This window comes from Chinchilla lanigera, unplaced genomic scaffold (assembly GCF_000276665.1).
Source record: "Chinchilla lanigera isolate Chin_1 unplaced genomic scaffold, ChiLan1.0 scaffold00095, whole genome shotgun sequence".
Lineage (NCBI taxonomy): Eukaryota > Metazoa > Chordata > Mammalia > Rodentia > Chinchillidae > Chinchilla > Chinchilla lanigera.
Window position 1 is genome coordinate 1705868 of NW_004955496.1, and position 22866 is coordinate 1728733.

General features: G+C 47.5%; 1 protein-coding gene across 1 annotated transcript; it reads right to left on the bottom strand.

Annotated features, from left to right (window-relative positions):
• Positions 1–7483: 7483 nt before the first annotated feature.
• LOC106146810 lies at positions 7484–19470 on the bottom strand. Its single transcript, XM_013505372.1, has 6 exons — positions 19455–19470; positions 19106–19256; positions 18624–18724; positions 16199–16244; positions 15996–16092; positions 7484–8327 (listed from the first exon to the last, which is right to left on the bottom strand). Exons 1-6 carry the CDS (start codon positions 19468–19470, stop codon positions 7917–7919), a joined length of 822 nt encoding a protein of 273 aa, XP_013360826.1. The 3' UTR covers positions 7484–7916.
• Between the last annotated feature and the right edge of the window lie 3396 nt (positions 19471–22866).

Genomic DNA, 22866 nt, shown 5'->3' on the forward strand with positions numbered 1-22866 from the left:
GATTGAATCCACACACAAAGTAGATAAAAATATAGAAAGATTTTATAAAATAATTTATTTGGGGAAAAGCCTCTTAAGTATAATGTAAAACCCTTAAATCATGCAGACAAGAAGTCTATATTTTTAAGTACTGTACAAGAAAATAAAACTTTGTGGAAGAAAAACTAAACAAAGTAAAATACAAGCAGCAAACAGGCAAGTGTGCTTCTAATTCATAATTCAGAGAAAACACTAACATTATTAATCTATTAACCTGAAGAGCTTTGACCAACCAATAAGAAAAAAAAAATATTCTAATAGAAAAATGGGTAAAGGTTACAAGCACACACTTCATGGAACAGGAAATCCAGAAGGCTCTTTGCACTTATATACAGACGTTTGTTCTTGCTTATAAGAGAATATATGAAAGAATATTAAGGCAGTATTTCAGAAGTTTGGTACCTCGTGTTATAAGAGTTAAGCACTCTCATTATTGGGGTGTGGGAATCTACATTGGGGTGATCTTTATGGGAAACAGTCTGGCAATACAATTTCAATCAAAACCACAAATGCTTACGCTTTCAGATCCTAGAAATTCCAACTGCTATTTCCCCTTCAGTCGCATTCTCATGGTTCCAAAACCAGACAAATACAAGAATATCAATCACCACATCCTTGGTGATAGCAAAAGATAAAAAAATTTCCCAAGTATCCATGAATGGTAGACAGGTTAAATAAACTAGGAAATGTCGATCGATGTCACGGGCTATGCCGCGCTATAAATAGAAAGAAGTAACTCTCTAGGGAATGGGAGAGAAAGGCCTAGAACACGAAGTTAAAAAGTCAAACCATGGAACAACGAACTAGGTACGCCACTACTGCAGGTTGTGAGTATGTACAAATAGATATAAAATCTGGGTTTGGGTTGGTTTGGTTCAGTTTAGTTTTTGAGACAGGGTCTCACTATGTAGTTCAGGCTGGCCTTGAACTCACTTTGTAGCCCATGCTGGCCTCAGACTCATGGCAATCCTCCTGCCTCAGCCTCCTGAGCGCTGGGAATAGAGAACGGTAAGGCTGGGAGACAAACATAGAGGAGAATTGGCAATGTGTGTTTTAAAATTTTCTCTTTGGACCTTTATATATAATGAGCATTGATTCCATTTTAAGTAAGGAAAACTAAGGAAGCCAGTTTTTTAAGAAACTCAAAGCAGTACCCTGTAACCCAGACTCCTTTCAGAACAGGGAAGAAAGTGAAAATAAATAAAATCACCTGGTTCTTCAGGCCCCTCTGCCTGATCCAAGCGCTCCCCATCCTCTCCCCAGGAAAACAATGCAGTGTTAAACCCTCAAAGCCTCCCAGCTCAGTTGTTAAGGTAATTATGTTTACTCTTTTGCAAACAAAGTAATTTGAATCAGAAAAGTAAATGTGCTCAGTCCCTAGGTTCTTTGATGTCATCTTCCTCTTCCACCGCCCACCTCAGGGCTGCCCAGGGCAGGACACGCAAATTCTATAAGCATCGCCATGGCTACCCCATTCTGCCTGATAACGATGGGAAACAAATAAAACAGGGAAAATCAAATTGAAAATAAAACAATAGACCCTGAAACCATGAGTGTTGGGGGTTTCTTCCTCTCTTCCAACACCAGGGGTGATGAAACTTCAGAGTATTTTAAAATTGCAACATGGTTTTCGGGCGTGGGTGAAGTCCCAGAGATACACATATTTTCTTTCCTGAAAATAACTTCTGATCAAGGCAAATGGTATGTTTGAGACACCGGGAGCCGGCGTCTGCGCCTCTAAGCCTGTCAGATGACTTCCCTCTGGATGACCCTGGCCAACATCACAGCAGCTCCAAAGTGATTTTAGGATTTGGGGTTCCTAAGACTCCGGAGCTGGTTGCCGCTTAGTCATCCAGCCAGGCTGGATCCATGCAGGCGAGAGGCTGAGGCCCATGTGGGGTTGGATGAACTTCGAGTCCTCCTAATAAACCCTCCCTTCTGTGCGACACCCTGGCTCCACTGCCCCAGACAAACCACCCGTGGTCACAGCCAGTCCCAGTCGGCTCACTCCCTCCGGTCCTGGCTCAACTCACCTGGACTTTGGCTTCTTCTTATTCTTTCCCCCTTTTTAACACTCCTTTCCTCTTTTTTTCTTGTAACAATAAATTTGGATTTGGAAGTTAAAAAGAAACGAAAATTAGAAAAAGACTCCAAAGAAATCAGCTAAGACATTTTTTGCTCATTTAATACCCAAAGTTTAAGCTTCTCTAATGGCATCTAAGTGCTTGGGTTTTTTTCTTTCTGCATTACTTTATGTACTTGCAATCAAAACATTCCTTCAGACTTTAGAAATTCTAAATAAAACAAGAACAAAAGGGTGCTCCTTCTTTTCAACTCTCCACCCAAATGTTACCATTGTAAATCAAGGTAAATGAACTACTGGCATTTAAATGTTTGCTGTCGCAAATATTTATTCCTTCCCACTCCGCCAAATTTGTTTTATATACAACAATGTTCATAAAAACAATAAATAGTCATCCTTTGTCTACTAAACATTTTAGATCAAAGAGGCCCAAACCCTGCATCGTCGAAAGTCCTACTGTTTGTTCAGCAGGAAGCTTTGCACTTCCCACCAGCAGCCTGCCCAGCCTGCCCAGCCCCACAGGCCGCTGTGGACAACTTGAGGGTCCCTGTGTCATCATGATGCACACTTTGCTCTGGCCTGCCTCTTGCTCAGGTTTGTCCTGGCTGAGATTTCCGTGAGCTGGGACCTGAGGGTGGGATGAGCAGTGTGCCCTTGGCACTGGCCCCAGCCACAGCTGCAAGCCCCAGCTCAAACTGGATTTCTAGGCTGGCATCTGCATGCCCCGATTGGACTGTAAACCCCTCCCAGGACGAACTACATCTCCTCTCTCTGTGTAGTCTCAGAGTAGGTTCTATGCTCGTGTTTAAAAACAGCATGTGTTTAAAAACTCCAGAGGAAGAAGACCTGCTCCTCCACAGCCCCTCCCCTTTTTCAGGGTGAGCATTTCAAGGGGCCTGAGGAACTCTGAACCCCTCGATCCCAGCCCTTCATAGGCTGGGCACGCACACCGTGCCACCCCTTCCTGTGCTCCTCTGGGAAAGTCTAACATACACGTGCCACACCACACACACACAGCACCTTGGCACCTCTCTGCTGACCTGGCTTGCCTGAGTGGAATCCCAGTCCAGGGCGCCTCTCCCCTGTGCCTTGCTCAGTCACAAAGCTGTCATGCAGACAGCTCTTCAGTGTGGGACATCTGCGCTCAGTGGGCTACAGAACTGCCACATGCCAGTGGCTAAGAGGGAGGCGACTGAAAGACCCAACCCTAGGCACTGGTGACCTCCATTAGAAGCCATAGAAGGCACAGGTTCTAAATCCCAACTCGCCCACAAACATCACAGTGACCCCTAGCCTACTTCTGGGCCTCAGTTTCCATTTCTGGGAGGTAGAAACACTCTGCAGATTGCCAGAAGCCATACAGGAAGTGACCACACAGGAAGTGGGGCAAGGCCGGGCAAAGGATACGTTTTTTGGGTTTGTTTTGCTGTTTTTTGAATACTGACTGAGAGTCAAGAGACCTAGGAACACAGGACATGCAGAGAACATGATTGCAAGCCAGGTGCACACTGGGGTGACTTCTCCAGTGAGAGCTGCAGGACCAAGACAAGAGAAACAACCTCTACCTCCCTGTGTGGGCACAAGTCTTTCACAGGGAAGGCGACCCTGGCTGAGCTGTGAAGGATGTTCAAGCATGGGAGGAAAGGTGGAGACCAGAACAGCATTCCAGATGGAAGGAAGGCAGAAACGAAGGCCTGGAAATGGGATGTAGTTGCACCTGGAGACCTCCAGCAGTAGTTGAAGCCTGGGCCATAGGGCGTGGGGTCATCCAGTGGGAAAATCAGCAGTGATTTCTTGCAAGTAATTAGGGGGAGAAGAGCTTGTCATCCAGTGTGTTTTCTCTTTGGTCAGGCAAAGGTTTTCTTTTTCTTTTAAGGCAAAGTCTCACTAGATGGTACAAGCTGACTTCAAACTTGAAATCTCCTGCCTCCCCATGTGCCACCACACCCAGGATTTCTTAAATTTTTCATTTACGTACAGTAATTGTGTGTATTTATGGGATACTGTATGACATGTCAATACTGCACACATGTGTAGCCCCCTCTTCAGTAATCTTCATTTTTGATCATTTTAATTGTAAGAGTAACATGTGTTAATTGTTAAGGAAAAACCAACTAGTTATGGAAGTACAGAGATAAAAAGTACGTGCTCCTGCCCCATTCCTTAGAAATAAATTGCATAGTCATCCTTCTGAACTTTGTATTAAAGAGTACTGTAAATTAGAAAGTGCCACAGACAGATTTTGTATATAAAAAAATCCCTTTGAGCACAGATATAAAGTGTGATCAAAAAATTTGGTGAAGAGTTAAAAATGTTTCAATATGTTACAGTAGAAGAGACATCGACATTAATCCCCCTCAAAATCCTTCTCCTGGCTTCAAACACACTTATCCCTTGGTTCTTGCCACTTTCTGCAGCAGCTCTGGAGTTTGCTTTCCTGAGTGTCTTTAGTTGCACTGTCCTGGCTGCCTTGGTGTCCTGAACGGATTCAAAATGTTTCCCTTTCAAGTTCACTTTGATTTTAGGGAAGAGCCAGAAGTCATACAGCGCTAGACCCAGTGAACAAAGTGGATGAAGACACACTGGTATGTTTTTAGGAGTCTGCCTTTCTGTTGGATGGTGCTCAGCAGCAGCACTCACCTAGCTTTGATCACACCTTGTATAGACACTCAGGAAAGAGGACCCCAGAGCTGCTTCAGAAAGTGGCAAGAGTGATGGGATAAGTGTGTTCAAAGCAAGGGGGAGTTTTGAGGTGGGTGCATGATGATATGTTTATTTTGATCACATCTTGGGTGGGATTAAAAACAGGAAGCTTCCCCAAGTGACTGTCACAGCTCCTCCCAAGGGACAAGGAGAGTCTACACTGAGGTCATCAGGAGAGACATGGCACTTGTGTCAAGAGGTGTGGGTGAGGAAGGAGGCAGTCAAGAGTGAAGACCTGATTTAGTCTATATTAAGGAGATTGGAAGCACAGAAAAAGCACAGGTTCATGGGGGAAATTAGAAGCTTCATTTTGAAATGTGATGAGTTTGGCAGTCAGACCTGCAGGACGGGGTTCCAGGTCTGGAGCTCAGAAGAGAAACACGGCATCAGAGGCAGACATGGCAAAGTTCCACGCAACAGAGGACAGAGCTCAGGGAGACAGAGGAAGACTGCAGTGAGGAAGTGAGTGCGGAGCTTAGTGTACAGTGTTCACCCAGCATGCCCAAGGCCCTGGGTTCGAGCCCCTGACATGCACGCATGCACACATGCAGAGAGAGCCAAGCTTTGGAGAGAGGGAGGAGGAGCGGAAACATGGAGAATAGTGTGAGGTCAGAAGCAGAAGAAGACTTAGGAGCTGCAGCAGCTGCAGATGCTATGCAGGAAGAGGGAATCCGAATCCAATGACATTTAGTGTCCTTGAGGAAGGAGTTACACGAGGACAGGTCAGGGCCACCTGTGTGTATCATTAGAAAGGAGCAGGAAAGCAAGTGCCTCCACACAGGGCCAACAGTAACTGCTCCTGAGTGCTAAGATGATGGATGATTGCTATTTTCCCAGAAAGGAGTGCTGGGATAAGGAAGAGGAAGGTGTTTCAGAAGGAAACATTTAGAAACCTATAAAATACATTTATTCACTATGCTCAAGTATTTAAACTCATAAGAGAGGGCAGCAACTTTACGAGGGACACAGCTGCTGCTGCAGGTCACTACTTGCCATGGGTCAAAGCCCCATACAACATGGCCTGAAATTCCCTAGCTTCCTCCAAAGGTCCCCCAGATCAGCTCTGGAACCTAACAAGGGTGAGCCCTAAAATTCAGCCTTTGGAGTCTATGATTTTTGCCAACCCCTCTACCCACCAGACCTATTATTAATAAAAGTTCTATTTCCACCAACTCACTTTTTAAAGTTACATAGATCCATTTGTATCATTATAGCATATAGAAAATCATCATCACAATAAATAGATGGTAACTAAAAAATAAATATAATGAGAGAAAAATAAGGCTTCTTAGAAATTTTAGCAAGATACCCTTGAGAACCAAAGATTTCTAGCTCAAGATCTGATCTAGGTTGAGACCTGATCCAGCTGTCTGGTCAAAAAGGAGATTAAAAAGCCCCAGACCAGGTTCAGAATTTGTGGGTCCTGTCTTCCTGTGGACGGGCCAAGAAGCATCCCCTGGACAAGGGTTCAGCAGCAGATGTTTCCTGGAAAGGTAAGAGGAGCATGGAAACAGGAATATAGGGGTTGAGAAGTGAGGTGAAAAAGGGAGAAAGTCAGTAAATAAGTCACTATCTTAGTCAATTTCCTGTCACTGGGACAAAATACCCAACACCAGCAACTTGAGGGAGAGTTCTTTTGGCTCACAGTTCCAGGGTGTTCGGTCCATGGTCTGCTGGCTCCAAGGGAGAAATGCATGACAGAATGGCCTGATGGGAGACAGTTGTCTGCTTTGAGATAGGAAGGAAGCAGAGTGGGGTCGCACTGTTAGTGACCTGCAATTCCAGGCAGGCTCCACCTCCAACAGCACAGTCAACTCTAAACTCCCCCATGGATAAACCCACTGATGAACAGAACACCCCCATGATCAAATCATGCAACTTTTGGGAGACATTTTAGATATAATGTGCACACATGTAACTTTTGGGGGCCATCTTAGATATCAACTGTAACAGTTACCAAGGCAACTGGAGCACAGTCCCACTGGGGAAACTCAGGCAGCAGTACCCAGCATAGCTCAGCTGAGCCCACGAAGAAGGTGAGAGGGCTAGGCTCCATCCACACCACTGGTTGTGAGTTGTGACACATTCACTCCAGCATTCCTGGCTGCCTCAGGAGAGTGAAGAGGTGTGGCCAGGGTCCCAGCACCGACTTGGCTCCAGCAACTACACCGAGATGGAGAGGAAAAGGAAATGGCTTTTGCATCGTTCAAGTAGAATGAATTGGTTGCTGGGCCCATAAGTCATTCAGAATCATCTTCCCCACCACCATGCTAGGGCTCCTGTACCCAGAAACCTGCAGCTATTCTGGAAGGCAAGAAACCGCTCAGCAGGTTGGAGCCTGGCCCAACACTATCCTCAGTGGCCTGGTCAGCTTCATCCACATCAGGCAACTGAAAGATGACTTTGAAACAGCTGCATTGTCTCTAACTGTCTGAGTTTCTAAAAGATTTCCCTCTAGAGAGGCAGGTCACCACTATGAAAATCTCTATTGACAACATACCTAAGTGAAAATACGATGTTTTTTTGTTTTGTCTTTTGAGACTGTGTCTTATGTAGTTCAATCTGGCCTTGAACTCACTATGTAGCCTAGGCTGGCCTCAAACTCATGGCGATCCTCCTGTCTCAGCCTCCCAAGTGCTGGGATTACAGCCATGTATTGTCATGCCTAGCTTTACTTCAGCACTTTCAAAAAGGAATTTTTACCCCTATAAAAACTGTCAAATTCCTTCCAGTAACAGCTTCCCTGATTCACTTAGAATATAATTTATTACTTACAAATATCAAACTATACCCATTTCACGGATCACAACTTTAACAGTGATAAAGTGTTGGGTACCATCTGCTGCTGATTTGTGAGCCTGTATTTTTTTGTGGATATTCATTCATTCAACAAATAGGTAGCTAGGTTTATAGCAATGAAGGAAACAGCAAAAAATCTCTTACCTGGGGGGAATTAATTACATGCTGGTGGGAAAGATAGTCAGTTAATAAATGAATAAAACATACAGGAGCTGATGATAAGTACTACAAACCAAGCAGGAAAAGAGGATAGGGAGCACCACGACTGGGGAGGGACTACAAGGGCAAATAATCAGAACCATGCCAACAAGGGACGTTTGGAGAGCCAGCTGTAAAGGACGTGAAGAGATAAACCACAGGAAGATCTGGGAAAGGTTACTGCACAGACAGCACACACTCTGTGCACACATCCTAGGGAAAGAACTTGCCTGAGATTTGAGGAACTATAAGGAGACTTGTTTGGCTGGGAACGGTAGGCAAAGGGCACCAGAAGACTGGCGAGAACAGATCGCAGGGTTGTGGACCACTGACAAGGGGAGACTGGCTGGGGCACTCTCAGCAGAGCAGAGATATGAACTGACCTGGTTCGGGAGACAGCAGTTGCGTGCTGTTGTCCCAGAGAGAGAACTGGCAGTCTGAAGATAGCAGGAGAGGTCGTTGCTGTGGGTTCCACTTGCGGGAAAGGGACATAGAGCTGGACCAGCTGAGGGGCGGGAGAGAAAGGTGGAGTGAAGGTGTTGTCCAGGCTTTGGCCTGAGCTACTGGAGACCTCAACCTGCTGTTTCTGGAGACAGAGAAGACGCCAGAGGAGCAGGGGCAGGTAAGACCAGAAATTGGGTTTTAGACACATGGAGCCTCAGATGCCAAAGACCGACCCAAGTGGCAAGGTGTGCAGGCAGCTGGAGGAGCCAGGCTGTACCTCAGGGGCGAGGTCACAGCAGGAGGTCTCTGGGAGTCCTGGTGCACAGCATATTGGAAGATGAGGGGTGGGAGGAGGCGTCAAGGGAATGAATCAGTCAAGAGCCTGAGCCCCAGGGCCACTTGCTGGTGGCACCATGGAGTGTGGGAAGAAAGTGTAATCAGTGAGTGGGTCAAAGTGCCAAGGATTGGTCAGACAAGGGGAGAGAGAACTCACCATCACGTTTGCCAGTTCTGGCCAGGAGCCAGGGCCAGAAACACATCTGGAGTGTGTTCCGTGAAGCAAAAGGAAAGGGATGTGTGTGCGTGTCATTTTAGTATTGCTCAGACCCTCAAAAAATGTCTAATTACTTCCCTGGTAAAATGAAGTATAATTGAAAATAGCTCCACTCAGTGTAGTTAACTGAATAATCTAAGTTTTAAAACGTTATTTCCCCCAATAGTAGGATATTTTGCATTCGCTTTTGGTGCTGGGAATGGACTCAGGGCCTTGCACATGCTAAAAATGTGCTCTACCACTGACCTAAGGTCTCCCCCATGCCTAATTTCATGTGAATGCCAGCCTCACTCTGCTTTCCTTTTCACAGGATCAGAAGAGTGGGTCCACACACCACCGAACTATAAGTCTAGGCAGCGGGTGCCTAGTCGTCTAGGCAGTGGTTGTGTCGTCTATGCAGTTAGGTAAATGACTTCTATCCATTCTCATGAGGCGTTGGTGATCTTCTGTAAAGTAGGCAAACAGAGACAGAAGGAGAAAAATAGGAGCAAGCCATACTTGTGCATTATCTCAAAGCTGAGTGGTAGAATGGGTTCTCCTTTATTCCAGTATAACACACTGGATGAACACAAAGTCACTTTATTAGCATCCACAGGCAAGCTGGTGGCATGGTTACTGTGTCATAACACAATGAAAACTGACTATGAAAATGAAAAGAAAAGAGAAATTGCTCCCTCTTTCCTTTAAATTAAATATTGTGTCATGTCCCTGGTCAGATCTGAATAGAGTCCTGAGTTTTTAACCATATAAATTAGTTATAATGTTTGCAGTACAACTTTTATTTGATTACAGATGCTTCTTTCATCTCACTAAGACTAGAAGAAATGAAGGAAATAGGATATCACTCCTCCCCTGGTTAACTGGAGTGAGGGCGGATTATTCATGAGATCGGAGTTCTGGGATCTACATAAAATTATTACTGCTTTCTTTTTTTCTGATTAAAAAAAGGAGTGGAAAGAGACATTATGGTTGAAATACAACTACTTCCATGAAATGTTTCTTCCACAGTGCTGGGAACCCCCAGATAACAGCCTTGTATTCAAATGAGAGAAGCAGAAAATGCAATTTACCTGAAGCATTAAGTGAAACAATAATTGTTTTTAAAAAAATCATTTGTAGGGGCTGGGGATTTAGCTCAGCAGCAAAGCGCCTAACTGGAAAGCACAAGGTCGTGAGTTCGATTCCTGATACCAGAAGAAAAACAAAACAAAAAAATCATTTGTAGTAAGTGAAACTCAGTAACTAATATACAATGTCCATTTGATTTTCAACAGTTTCCTATCTTTAGTGGTCAGGAAATACCGTGATAATGATTTTCATTTAAAGATCATGTTTACTGCAGCTATTGTTGAAGTAATGGGTAGATGATTGATCACATCTTTAACTCCTGCATGGAAATAAGCACCAGTCCTGGCTCACAGTTAAAGGAGGGAGACAGGAGGAAATATTGAGTTAGTGTGTAATCTCCCTCTCCTGCTTTACTTCTAAAATCATAAATTAACACACTATTGCTCTCTGTCCAACTGGTCCCCTCATGGAAATTAATATTTTTTTAATCCTGATTTTCAGCCTGTTTTTTCTAATTTTTAAAGCCACAACAGCGATTCCCACCTGGTGACTCTCTGGCCACCAGTTCACTACCTTGGGCATCAGATCATCTTCCCTATGGGTTCGCCTCAAGGGTCGCACGATGAAACCCCCGGAGCATCCCGGTGGAAAGTTTATCGAGTGCAGTCACAGCACCCAGGGACTGTCACCGTGCCTGTCCGGAGCCGCCTGGGGCACTCCTCCCGAAGGGAAAGAGGAAACCCAGCAAGGGCTGCCAGGCAGCAAGGGGTCGGGGCCCAGCGCACCCTTCTGTCCTTCGGCAGTCCCTGATTGCTGGGATGACTCCAGGGTGACCTCCGAGCTTGGATTTAAATTGATTTGAGTTTTCCCTTTTCTGGAAGTCAGGGATTATTTAGAGAGGCGGGGGGGGGGGGGGAACGACTGAGATTCAGACATTTATTAGTAAGGGAGGAAATGTCAGGTTACGTCCCATCTGCATTTTAAAAACATTTCTCATAAGAGAAATTTGGGAAATGCCCCCCACCTCCACCAACAATGAGTACAGTTTTGGGACACAGCGGAAGGCGGGCCTGTTTGCTGGATTCCACGGCACATGCACTTGGACTACAGCAGAAGCATTTCCCCCCGAGGAAATGCAGTGGGGCACGCTGAGCACATGTGCGAGCCTCTGTAATTCCACCCCCACCAAAGAACCTGGAGCTCCCTTGTCTCTGGGGTGCAGCTGCCCCTGGAAATCACTTGCTGCACAGACTGCGCCCCCAAAATTTCTGTTCCTGGACCAACCAGGATCTCTTCTCTATGCTGTTATGGCGGGACCACAGCCATTATTTCATTTATTGCACTGATAAATAATTTTTAAAGCACGGCGTCTCACTGAACTGGTTTGTGTTTCAGTGCAACACTGCAACAGCCTCCCAGACCACCTGAGTTCCGCTCCCCACCTCCTGCAGAGACCAGCATGAGCACGTTTTCTGGAAAGGTATTCTCCCATCTGACAAGGTTTTCAGCTGGACAAAGTACATTCCAGAAACTTTAAGGGAGACAGTAAAAAGACAGCTTAGGGGCTGGGGATTTGGCTCAGTGGCAAAGCGCCTGCCTGGCAAGCGCAAGGTCGTGAGTTCGGTTCCTGGTACCGGAGAAAAACCAAAAAAAAAAAAAAAAAAAAAAAGACAGCTTAGTAACAACAAATGACACATTACCTGAAAGTGTAGCTGAAAAAATGACTTCTCAGTGAGTTCACTTGAGAAGGAAAATCTGTGGGGTGACTGAAACGTTGTGTATTTTGAACAGAATGATGGTTTCGTACACAGAGATATTTATCAACACTTGCTGAATTAAACACCAAAGACTTGTGCGTTTCGTGTGTTAAATTTTACCTTCCCTAAAGAATTAAAGTCATCATACCACAGTGACCCATGCACACCCATGTTTATAGCAGCACAATTCATAATAGCTAAATCTTAGAAACAGCCTATACATCCATCACCAGATGAACAGCTAAAGAAAATGTGGTACTTACACACCACAAAGTACTACTCTGCCATAAAGAAGGATAGACTTGAGTCATCTGTAGGAAAATGGATGCACCTTGAGAGTATAATGTTAAGTGAAGTAAATCAGACACACAGACTTAACTATTGCATGGTTTCTCTTATATGAGAAACACAAATTATAAACAACGAGCAAAATAAAAGATAATAAGAAGTAGGAAGATAGATCTTCCTTAAAGGGGAAGGGGAAAGAAAGATGAAGGAAGCAGGGAGGGAGGAAGGGAAAGAAAGGGGACAAAAACCAGAAGAATGTGTACCAGCTGCACACAAGAAGTGCAAGCATTAGGTACTGCAAATATCACTAATGAAATAAATACATGAATTTTACTTTACAATTTAAAAGCCCTTCCTGATGATTGCTGTATGCCCTGAGAACCCTTTGAATTAACTTCTGTATGGCCACGAGGGCCTAAATTCAGCCCTGCTATGACACAGTGACCCTGGCCTTGCTTCCTTTTCCTCCTCCTCCTTTGTGATTCACTAACATATTTCATGGCAGTTGTTGTTATTGAAATTCTCTAGGATTGGCTCTTTTGGTCTTTAAATCTTTTGGTTATATTACATCTTATTACTTTAATAATAATTGGTTCAATTGCATAAGATTTTTTTTTTTTAAACACAAAGAAGAAAATAAAAATCACTCATACCTCCACTCTTTAGGGTAAATTGTTAGTATTTCTGTGTCTGTCTTCCTAGATATAATCAACAGATCTGAGCAGAGTTCCACTCTGTGTCAGGAATTCTTTGAGACACCAGGGACAGTGAGGTAAGAAAGACAAGGTCCCTGTGAACACATTCTACTAGATAATATGTACATAGGGATTTTTTTAAATGAGAGCAAGATTATATTCATTCTCTTATATCCTGCCTTTCTCATCTAACTGCATCAACTCTACTTTTTCCTAGGGATGAAAATAATCAAACATAATTTTCATAGCTGTGTGGTGATTCCCTGGGGGGCTATATTAGAATTGATTTCATAAATCTATAGTTTGAACAGTCAGACCTTTCCAAGTTATAAACTACATTTCTATGAACGTCTCATTGAGAGTCTTTTGAACATATCTTTGACATTCTTGCTGGCAAAAGTATTTCAGCAATTGCTGATACAGTTCACTTTTCCTTCTAAACAGCCTTTGCTGTGGTGACTACATGAGCTTAATCCTTACATCGCTGTGCCTGTGATGAAAGGGCCAATGGGTCGTTTTTAAAAGCCACAGTAAAGGGGGACATGCTCATGGACTTAGTTCCAGGAGATGTTTGGCTCCAGAAAAGCATATCATGGTCTGGGAGATGATTCTCACCAGTAGATTCTCCGCTGTTTCTCCCTGGAACTGGCCCTGCCTGCTGTTGTTCACCTTTCTCCTCTTATTCATGAGGTTTAAATCTCTGAAATGAGGGGAATGACTGTGCTACTAGAAGACATTTGCCTGAGACTAAGGCTGAGCTTCATTAAGGTATTTTGCTAAAATCTCCAAGCACAAGCTCTGCATGTACCAAGACACAGCTGAAGAAATAGTTCAAAAATAAAGGCTGTAGAGGGAATGGTGCTCCCCATTTGATCGATTTCCTGAGAACCTGTGATCCTGCATGCTCAGACAGCTAGGAGGCTGGCAGTTTTACAAGGGAAGAGAAAGTTGTCCTGGAATATATAATACAGAGAATCTTCGAGTTATATTGTTCCTAAAGTTCAACGGTAAATCTATTATTTAGAATGTAGACAAGTACTCAAAAGGATTCAGCAACACAGCAAACCACAAGTATTCATTGCACACCCATCATGCATAAAGCACTGTTATAATACACTTTAAATGACTGTTACAATCTCAAGCTACTTCTCAGACTTATTTCACCCTCTACTGAAGTTGGAAGTCATGAGAGATAGTATATAGCAATATATTGTATTAATATTCTTTGATACAGCTTTGATCACCCACTGTTTTGAGGGAATTGTGCAAGGCACTATGGGAGGTTATAGAGATGAATCAGACAAAAACTTGTCATTAAAGAGCTGACTGACTGTAGCTGCAGTAACACAGTGGCCTCTAGCAAGTGTACTTCAGAGCCCCAGAGTGGGACCAATTGAAGCTCAGATGTGTTATAAGCAAACTATGCAGACTTAATATTTTAAAACTATAAAATCTTTTGTTAAGTTTTTACAGTGATTACATGCTAAAATGGTAATATAGTCAGCCCTCTTCTGTCCAAATGTGGACTGAAATTTTTAAAACATTGTGTCTGTACTAAACAAGCACAGAGATTTTATTCTTATTATTCCCTAAATAATAGACTATAACAGCAAGTTCCGTAGTGATTACATTATATTACAGATTATAAATCATCTACAGATTAAAGTACATGCAAGGACACGTGTGGGTTGTAGTAAATGCCACACAATTTTATACAGCAGACTCACGGATCCTCAGATTTCCGTTTCCTCAGGGGATACCAATCCCAGAATCAAGTCCCAATGGGTACAGAGGAATGAGAAATAGTACATAGCAATATGGATATAGCCTATCCATATTTTTGATATTTGTATTAAATCAACTATATTATTAACACTAATTTAATCTGTTGCTTTGTAGCTTTTGAATTTAAAATTCCATTATGGAACTTGTGTTGTATTGCCATGGGCAGTGCTGCTCTACACAATTCTGTTTACCATCTAGTCTGTGCCATGTAACTGGGTGTCAGTTTTGTGTACTCTGCCATCAGGGAAGTGAATATGACAGCTGAAGAAACTGCTAGTTCAATGATTATGCTAGCTCCACACATCTTTCTAGTTCATCTTCAATGCACCAGCAGCTATGGAAGGTGGTGAGGATACAAGAAAACAAAGAAGCTCTGTACTTGTTGGGGAGAAAGTAAACAAGCAGACAAACAAATACAAAATAATAGGCCAGCAGCGAGAGGGAAAGATAGACTATGGAAGATAAGGGAGAGCAGCCAGAATGGGGACAGGGAAGACAGGGCAGGGAGAGGGCTGGTTCTCAGATAACATCATGGGAAATGGAGACGTGATCTGAGAAGCCTGGATGAAGCCAAGGAGTGAAACGGTGACCGCCTACCCTGTCTGGTTAACAACCCTTAGCAGGCTGATCAGTGCCAATGACCATGGATGGAAACCCCTGAAGCCGTAAGCCAAAATAAACCTTCCCTCCTTTGCGTTCATCATCTCCTATGTTTTCTCCCAGTGCTGGAAAGCTGACCAGGACAGGAAGTACATGTGGAACTTAGCAAGGGGAGGTGAAGGCCAGGTAGTAGCCCCCACAGGCATGGAAGAGGGAGCTTACAGCCAGGGAGTGGAGCTTCAACAAGGTATATCTGACTCAACCCAAGGTCTTTTGTTCCTGAAAATGCAAAGCAAAATAATAAAAAAAAATTACAGAGAATTCAAAGACCAAATAATCTGTGTAACTGAAGCCTCAGAATACATCTAAGGAGTCTGGACAGTTATCCAAAATGGTAGTCAAAAATGGCCATGTACTGTCCTGGAACAGCAATCAATCTCCCTCCCTCGCTCTCTGCCAGTTGAACTTAAGGGAAGGGGGCTTGAGAACTGGATTTGGCAGCGTGGGACTGCAGGGCCATTAAGTCAAATTCCGATGAAACAAATCAGCTTTATTTGTGCCCCCCCAAAAGCATTTTGTTGAGCCAGGTGACAATTTTGTAGCCTAAACTATTTGCCTTGCCACAGTCAGCCCTCCAAATTCACCTCCTCATCACTCATTCGGAGTTGAAGCACAGCTCTGCAGCCAGGGAAAGAACTAGAAACTGGCTGTGTTCTGGATAAACGCATTATTGGTGAAGATAACTTCACCAGATGCGTCTTTCTGCACATAGAAGTGCTTTAAAAAAGAAAGTGCCCTCCAGTCGAATGTTGAGTTATGTAGGGCAAGTCCCTCCTCTGAAAGGCAAATAAAGATTTAAGCAGTTACCAGCTTCAACTGAAAACAAATGCTCATCAATCACAAGGTTCCCAGAAGCCAGGTCACCGGGAAAGGAGGCTCTGTCCTAGCCCCCAGGTTGGCTCATTTACTTTGATGGAACTCACTGGAAAATTGCTCCACTCCACGCTTGGCTGTGCCTGAGTCGCCGTGTTTTCTGGGGATTGGATGTCGATCCTGTCAGTCAGGCACTTTCCCCGAGCACTAAAATGCACAGATTACACACATCAAAGGCAGGCTGTGACCGCTGGCGCTGAAATTTACACAAATCTGTGCTGAGAGTAACTGGATAAACAATGAGACTAATGACCTTGTTCTCCGTTCATCTCCACGGGCTCCCTTGGTACTGCAGTTGCCTGTGGGTGCGAAGGTTGTGGCTTTGGCTTCCAGCTTCCATCCAGGGATTAGGTGCTTGCCCGATGCTCACAGAACTCAGGAAGCCCAAGAACACAACCAGGCCACCTCCACTGTATGAGGTACATTTACCAGGGTTCAAGAAACACTGCCCTTACCATAGCCACTGAGGAAATAGATTTATAAAAACAGTAAATCTCTTAGCCACACCACTCTATTTAGAGTTCATTTTCTTCAGAAGAGGGTCTTGTGTTTCTCTTGGGTACCTTCAGGACCTCTGTATAGCCATTTCCCACCCACCCCCAAAAAAAACCAAGATAGATCCCACAAGGTCTTAGTCATGGTCCTCTTCTGGCCAGGAATAAATTTCAAGAAGGCTATCATGGATAAAGAAAAGTGAAAGGAAGGAATGGCTGACAGTGTTTGGTGAATTAATCAGTGTCTACTTCTGATCAGAGATTTTGGTGAAAGATAAGTTAAAAGCAAAGAGTGCCTCCTAAATGCCAGCTAAAATCGCTAGGTTCCCTCAGTGTGACTCGTAAGGCTGCTGCTGTGGCTAGCAGGAGGTCACAGAAAGAGCGCCCAGGCGGCCCCGGGCCCACTGGACAGTCGTGTGCTGTCCCCTGCTCTGCCTCGCTCTCATCAGTCTGTACACAGGTCCCACTGAAGTGACCACGCTGCTAGGCAAGCCCAGGAAATGACGCCATTGGAGGCTCACCTTAGGTTAAGAAAGGTCGCACATGAAGAACACTCAACCACCTTCCTCGGGCCACATCTGTGTGTCCCTTCACTTCACATCCAGCCCTAGCCATCACTCTCCCTAACTCGAGATGCCCTGGCCAGAGATCCACAGTCCCATTCTACTCTAAAGCACAGGTTCTGGTGGGATTTACGGAGCCCTCAGAAACCTCTCTTATCCTCAGTACTTGGGAGGCTAAGGCAGGAGGATCGTTGTGAGCTTGAGACCAGCCTGGGCTACAAACTGAGCTCAAGGCCAGCCTGAACTGCATAGTGAGACCCTGTCTCAAAAAGACCAAAAAAAAAAAAAAAAAAAAAAAAACAATACCCTCTTGGATACCTTTGGCCACCTCCCCCCACCCACCACTTCCACCACCCCGAGCTCTTGCTGCTCTTTAGAGAATGTGAGCCACACAGGCAGGATATCAACACACTCCTCAGGTTCTTTGTAGAGCTACTGAGACCCATGTCAAATGCCTCACAAAAATACATGTTTTGCTCAGTGTCTTTACCCTTCAAGGCATTAAGGAGAATCAAGGCACATTCCCGTTCTCCTTGGAATGTCTGTGTGTCATTCCATTCACTCTGGGAGGACGCAACTGACGCTACAGGATTTCCGTGCCCCTTGTCACATGGCAGTGGGACATACAGAGCTCTTCTCAGCTGTGGACTTGGGAGTGCGACACGGTCCCTATCTGCTCCTGTGGTAAGGGTTCCCAGAGCTTTGGAAGTTTTTGCTTTTGCAATAAACAGGTCTCTGGTGAAGCAACACCTTGGTAGGTAGACTAACCTTACATGTGTGCATGCAGAATAGCTTATTATTTTGTCCTTTTTTCAAAGAGGAAAATGAGTCTGGAAAGGCTGGTTTGCATGAGGTCACCCGTGGTGTGACAGGGAAAGTCCACCTTCAAGTCGAGGTCAATCTGTTCCAAAGCAGACTCTTCAAGGATATGCCCAGGAAGTGCAGGTATGCAGGGGCCTTACAGATTTCTCACCATGAAAACAGAAAGGTTTCTTACTAGAAGGGTACAAGAAAAGATCTCCACAGTCCTTCACTGAGAGTATTTCAAATCACAGAGACCAACTGTGAGCTCAAGTACCCTGACTAAAAAGGATATTAACACTGATTTTCCAGAATCTGACTTTTGTGGCAGAAAACGATGCGGTGCACTGCACCCCGAAAAGAAAAGAAATAAAGCTGTGTGCTCAGTGAACACGCGCACTAGCGTCAAGCCTGCGCTGGCCCTTCCCAAATGCGGTGGCAGAAGAAAGTGTGAAGCCTGCTGAAATAAGAGTATTTATGGCTGCAGAAATTCAGCTGCACATAACGGTAATTATGAACAAGATATTTTCCCTAATAAAATTACTGCAAAACAAAATCTGGAGAAGCTAAGTGTTTCCCTATGTTCTCTTTATTTTATTCCATGTGCTCGAGGATGATTTCAGGAAAGAAAGGGAGAGAGAGAGAGAGAGAGAGAGAGAGAGAGAGAGCGAGGAGCAGGAGCGCCCTGGCGAGCCGGCCTCCGCGGAGGGTTGGTTCTGCTTTAGAAACTGGAATGTGTCCAGGCTTGATTTTTATTTTCAATTCACATTTCAGATCCAGCTCCCCCCCAACTCTTTGATCTTTCTCCCTGTCTCCTTACCCGGAAGAGAACCCTTGGCCTTCTCAGCTGGGAGCTGGGAGCACACGTGGAAAGACTGGCTCGGATTCATATTCTTGCCAAATTTAGTCACACAAAGGGGCCTGCGAGGGAAAAAAGAAAGGATGAAAGCAGCAGCCGCCCGACTTCAAAGGCCGCGCCGCCGCGCCGGGCCGGGCAGGCGCCGCCCTCCGCGGATATAAGGAGAGGCCGGGCTGTGCGCCTCTGTCCCAGGCGGGATCAGGGACGTGGGGGGCGCGGGGGGCGTGGGGGACGCGAGGGTGCGGCGCCCGCGCCACGTCAAGGTGCCTGGGGGAAATTTCAGAAAGAAGGGACCAGGGTGTCCCTCTGGGCCACGCACTCCGCCGCCCCCAGGCCCGAAGTGTTCCAGGCCCGTGTCCACCCTGGGCGCCCCTGTCCAGAGGTGGCCCGGCCCGGGTGCAGGACTAGCTCCCATCCCGCCCTCGTCCTCGCAGGTCCCTCGCCTTGGGTGGTGCCGCGCCCCGTGCCCCCACGCGGTGCCTACGCAGGCGGGGACCGTGTCCTCCCCCAGAAGCCGGCCGTCCGGATCTGGAGACCCGGTCACGGTCCCACGGGTTCCCGCTTGGCCCCGGGGTGGGGGTGGCGTCTGTTTGTCTTAGGAGGAGGCGAGAAGAGGCGGAAGAGCCCTGGGGACACAAACTGCCGCTTCCCTCGCTCCCCGCTCCTCTTCCGTTCAACTGAAGGCGCCCTCGCCCTGAGTCCCCTGGAGACGCTGGGGACACCGATGGGGCCGGGTGCCGCCCCTGGGTCACGGGATTCGTCTTTCCAGAGCCCCCCACCCCCGCCCCGCACCTCTCGAGAGGCGCATCCTCTCGGGGCCCCCTCCTTCCTCGGACCCCACCACGGCGCAGCAGGACAGAGTTCGGCCCACCCGAGGGGACCAGGCCGGGTGGGGGCAGGACCGTGGCTGCGCCCCGCTCGGGTCCCTGTAACTGGGGACTCTCCCGGGTCCTCCGGGGTTGGGGGTGGGCACCCCACCCCGTCCCCGGTGTTAATCTCAAACAAGTTCTCTCCCAAACGACACCCAAACCAACCCGAGCCACGGGGAGGCGGGGAAGCAGCAGCGTTGCAGCCAGCCCTAGCGATAGTTTCACGGTCGGAATTAAATCTCATCAAAACGCCCCCTGAAATCCACATCCTGCAGGAATGAGCCTGCCAGCCATAGTCCTCGCCCGAGTTCACACGGGCGACCTTCCTGCCTCAACATTCCAGGGCAGGAGCAGCGGGGCTCCCAAGAACTGAGGCAGCAGAAGCTGCTGGGCGACAGGGATGACGCCAAGCACACGGAGGAGGGGGGCGCTTTTGCGGGGAGCTACACCCCGCCTGCGCCCCCTACTTTTCCCTAGAGACTTCACCGGGAGAGGTCAGGCTCCCAGACAAAGCCTGCAGAAACGGGGCACACGGTGTTTCGCAAACCCCTTTCGGGGAGCGCAGTCCGTCATACAACTTGGGCAAGGGGCGAGGCGTAGGTAGCCAAGGCCTCACCCAGGGAGCCTGGCGCAGGGCGATTTCGTTAGAAACAAGGTTTCCGGAGGAGAGTCACTGCCCAACACCAAACGTAGCGGCGCACCCTCGGCCTCCTGGGGAACAGATGCGGCTAGTTATTGTTCCCTGAATTCCCATCTTCTGCGGCTCCTAATCTCCAAGACACCTGGAGCTGAGCTCCACAGGACGCGGGGAGTCCAGATAATTAACATGAAGGAGAAAATGGGAATTCGAATTAGTTGCAACACTTGAACCGGGGGTTTGTAGGAGTCCTCGTTTAATCTCTCCTTGGCTTCCAGAAAAATACCCTCTGGCCATTCTGCGCCCCCTACCCCTCCTGCGCGGGAGGAAAGGTCGTCTACACTGTTGGCTTTGATGAAACCCCATCTCCAGTTCTGGTCCTAGCGGTCCAGTTGGCGCCGTCATAGGAGGGATTTGGGCTTTGTTTTACCATATTTCTTTTAGATCGGGGCTAAAAATGCCCACCAATACACCATCACATCTCCAAGACAGCCACTCAATCTGATGCCCAATTGCAGTGGAAGGTGTACACCAGCACCATCCCCACAGCAAAAATTGGATTTCTTTCCAGCCTTTCTATCATTGCCTTCTGGACATACTGTAACAGAACATTGTTTTTGCTCTTCTTCTTTGATGCTTAGGAATTTAAGAGTAAAATGGTTTTACCTTTCCTGACCCTGTTTACCAACCCCTAAAAATACCCAAATCTGCCGCATAGAATTTACGTGGGACTACTGGCTGCAACCGATGGGGCCGAGGGAGCCTTTAAGTGATCGTTTTTAAAGCTATTTCCTAGTAAACTCCCATCCTCCCAAATTAGTGATTATCAGAAAGCAAAGTTTCAAAGGCTCCTTTAGACCTGTTAAAGTCCCTACTTACTAAGAAAAAAAAAAAAAACACAGATCTTTGCCTGGCCATCCCTGCATGACAGAACTGAAGTCTGATTCTGAGGTGTTTTCCTTGTTTTCAATTTCAGGGAGCTGAAGACGCATTTCTTCCCGGTCCCTGTTTACTGTTCTGAGGTTTGACGGATGGCTGCTGCTTCGGGTGTAATAATTTTACCTGGATTTTTAACTAAGGGAGGTAGAGAGCCAAGGGACAAAATGTGTTTTCAAACTTCAACTTCCCTGGTACTGTAACTTCACAGAGCGTCTCCTTAAAAGTCCTCTCCTTGTACAAAGTGCATCAAAGAGACAGTGAAGACCTGGGAATGTCTGAGGTCGGACTCAGATTTGCATCCTCAAGGGTCCCTTTCAGCGCGCAGTCCGGGGTGCCAGGGACGTCCGTCCTCCCTCCCTCTGCGGGCTCTGCTCTCCCGGGGCTCCTCCACCTTCTCTTCTCCCTTCTCGGTTCTCTTCTCATGCTGTACGAGGTCCCCACACTCAGCAGCGTGGATCTCCGAAGCCCACGAACGATCTCGAATAACTCTCCGTCCATCCCGTGGTGAGGGCGCGAAGAAATGGCCACTGTTTAAAAAGCGATCTTTAAGATCCAGTCTTCGGTTCCTTCCTACTCGTCCTATTTTTCTCGGTAAGCCTGGAGATTTTTATTTTCGCTACTGTGTGCTTCCTCTGTCTTCAAAGAGCCTGTGCGTGACACGAGGCCCTTGGAAGCCCGGCTGTCCTTCCCTCGCCTTTCTCCTATTAGCTGAGCCTTAGCTGAGCCCCGTCTGGTCTGTTCCCCGCTTCCTTCTTTCCGTCCCCAACTCCCGCCGCATCCCTCGGGAGCATCTATCCTGGCGCGGTGTGGGTCACCGCGGCGGCTTTCTCTTTCATCTTCCGCGGCCGGAGCTGGGGAGAGCGCGTGGGCGCCGGGCAGAGGACGCGGAGTGGGTGGGTGGTGGGAGAGGGATGTGTGGGTGGGGAGAGGGCTAAGACACTCGGGTGCAGTCCGGCCACCCAGGCCGAGTGTCGTGTCCACTCCACGCGAGCAAAGGTGCCTCCTCGTGGGTTACCGGCAGCAGCACCAGTCTCTCCTTCCCTCGCCAAGTTGCCCGACCCTTCCCTCCAGGCGCGCGCGCACACACACACACCCCAAAACTAGGACTCGTCCTACAGGCTCTGGAAAAGGAGGAGAATTTTTTTAGAGCCCTCAACCCCCCCCCCTTCCCCCCCGCTCCAGCGGGCAGCCAAGGAGAGCGGGAGGCGGGGGAGGGGCGGGGAGTCGCGGCGACGCAAGTGGGCAGCTTTTCAGCGCCGGCGAGGCGCGGGAGGCGGCGGACAGGCGGCGGGAGACTCAGCGGCTCACCTGCAGGGCCGGGCGCCCAGAGGACCGGGCTGCGGAGAGCCGGACGCGCCTAGCCTCGCAGGCGGTCAAGTCGCCGCGGTTCCCTCCCGTCGGCCGGGCGACCCCGCGCTCGGACGCCGCGGAGGCGTGGAGAGCCGGCTAGCAGAGCTGGGAAACCCGAGCCGGGAACAAAGAGGGACCCGGCTGCGAGCGTGCGCGTCTCGGCCGGGGCTCCGGAGCAGCCTAGGGGCCCAGTCCCCGGTGTGACGCCCGGGACCCCGCTGGCCCCCGCCGCCGGTGCCGCCGCACGAACTTCACTCTTGGCAAACTTCTGCGCTTCTCCCTGCGTGCTCCGCCGCCACCCCCTCCTGCCGCAGCCGACCACATCCACGCGCCTGGAGGAGGGAGACCGAAGCGAAAGGGACGGAAACTCGCAGCTGTAGAGCGAACACCGCCAGCCCGGCTAGCTCTT

What these genes read in the sequence shown, in the direction of transcription:
- LOC106146810 (XM_013505372.1), bottom strand. An exon ending in GGCCAAGGGTTCTCTTCCGG is followed by an intron (nt 16,245 to 18,623) that starts GTAAGGAGACAG and finishes TCGCACCCACAG; the next exon opens with GCAACTGCAGTACCAAGGGA. An exon ending in GGAGATGAACGGAGAACAAG is followed by an intron (nt 16,093 to 16,198) that starts GTCATTAGTCTC and finishes TGTGCATTTTAG; the next exon opens with TGCTCGGGGAAAGTGCCTGA.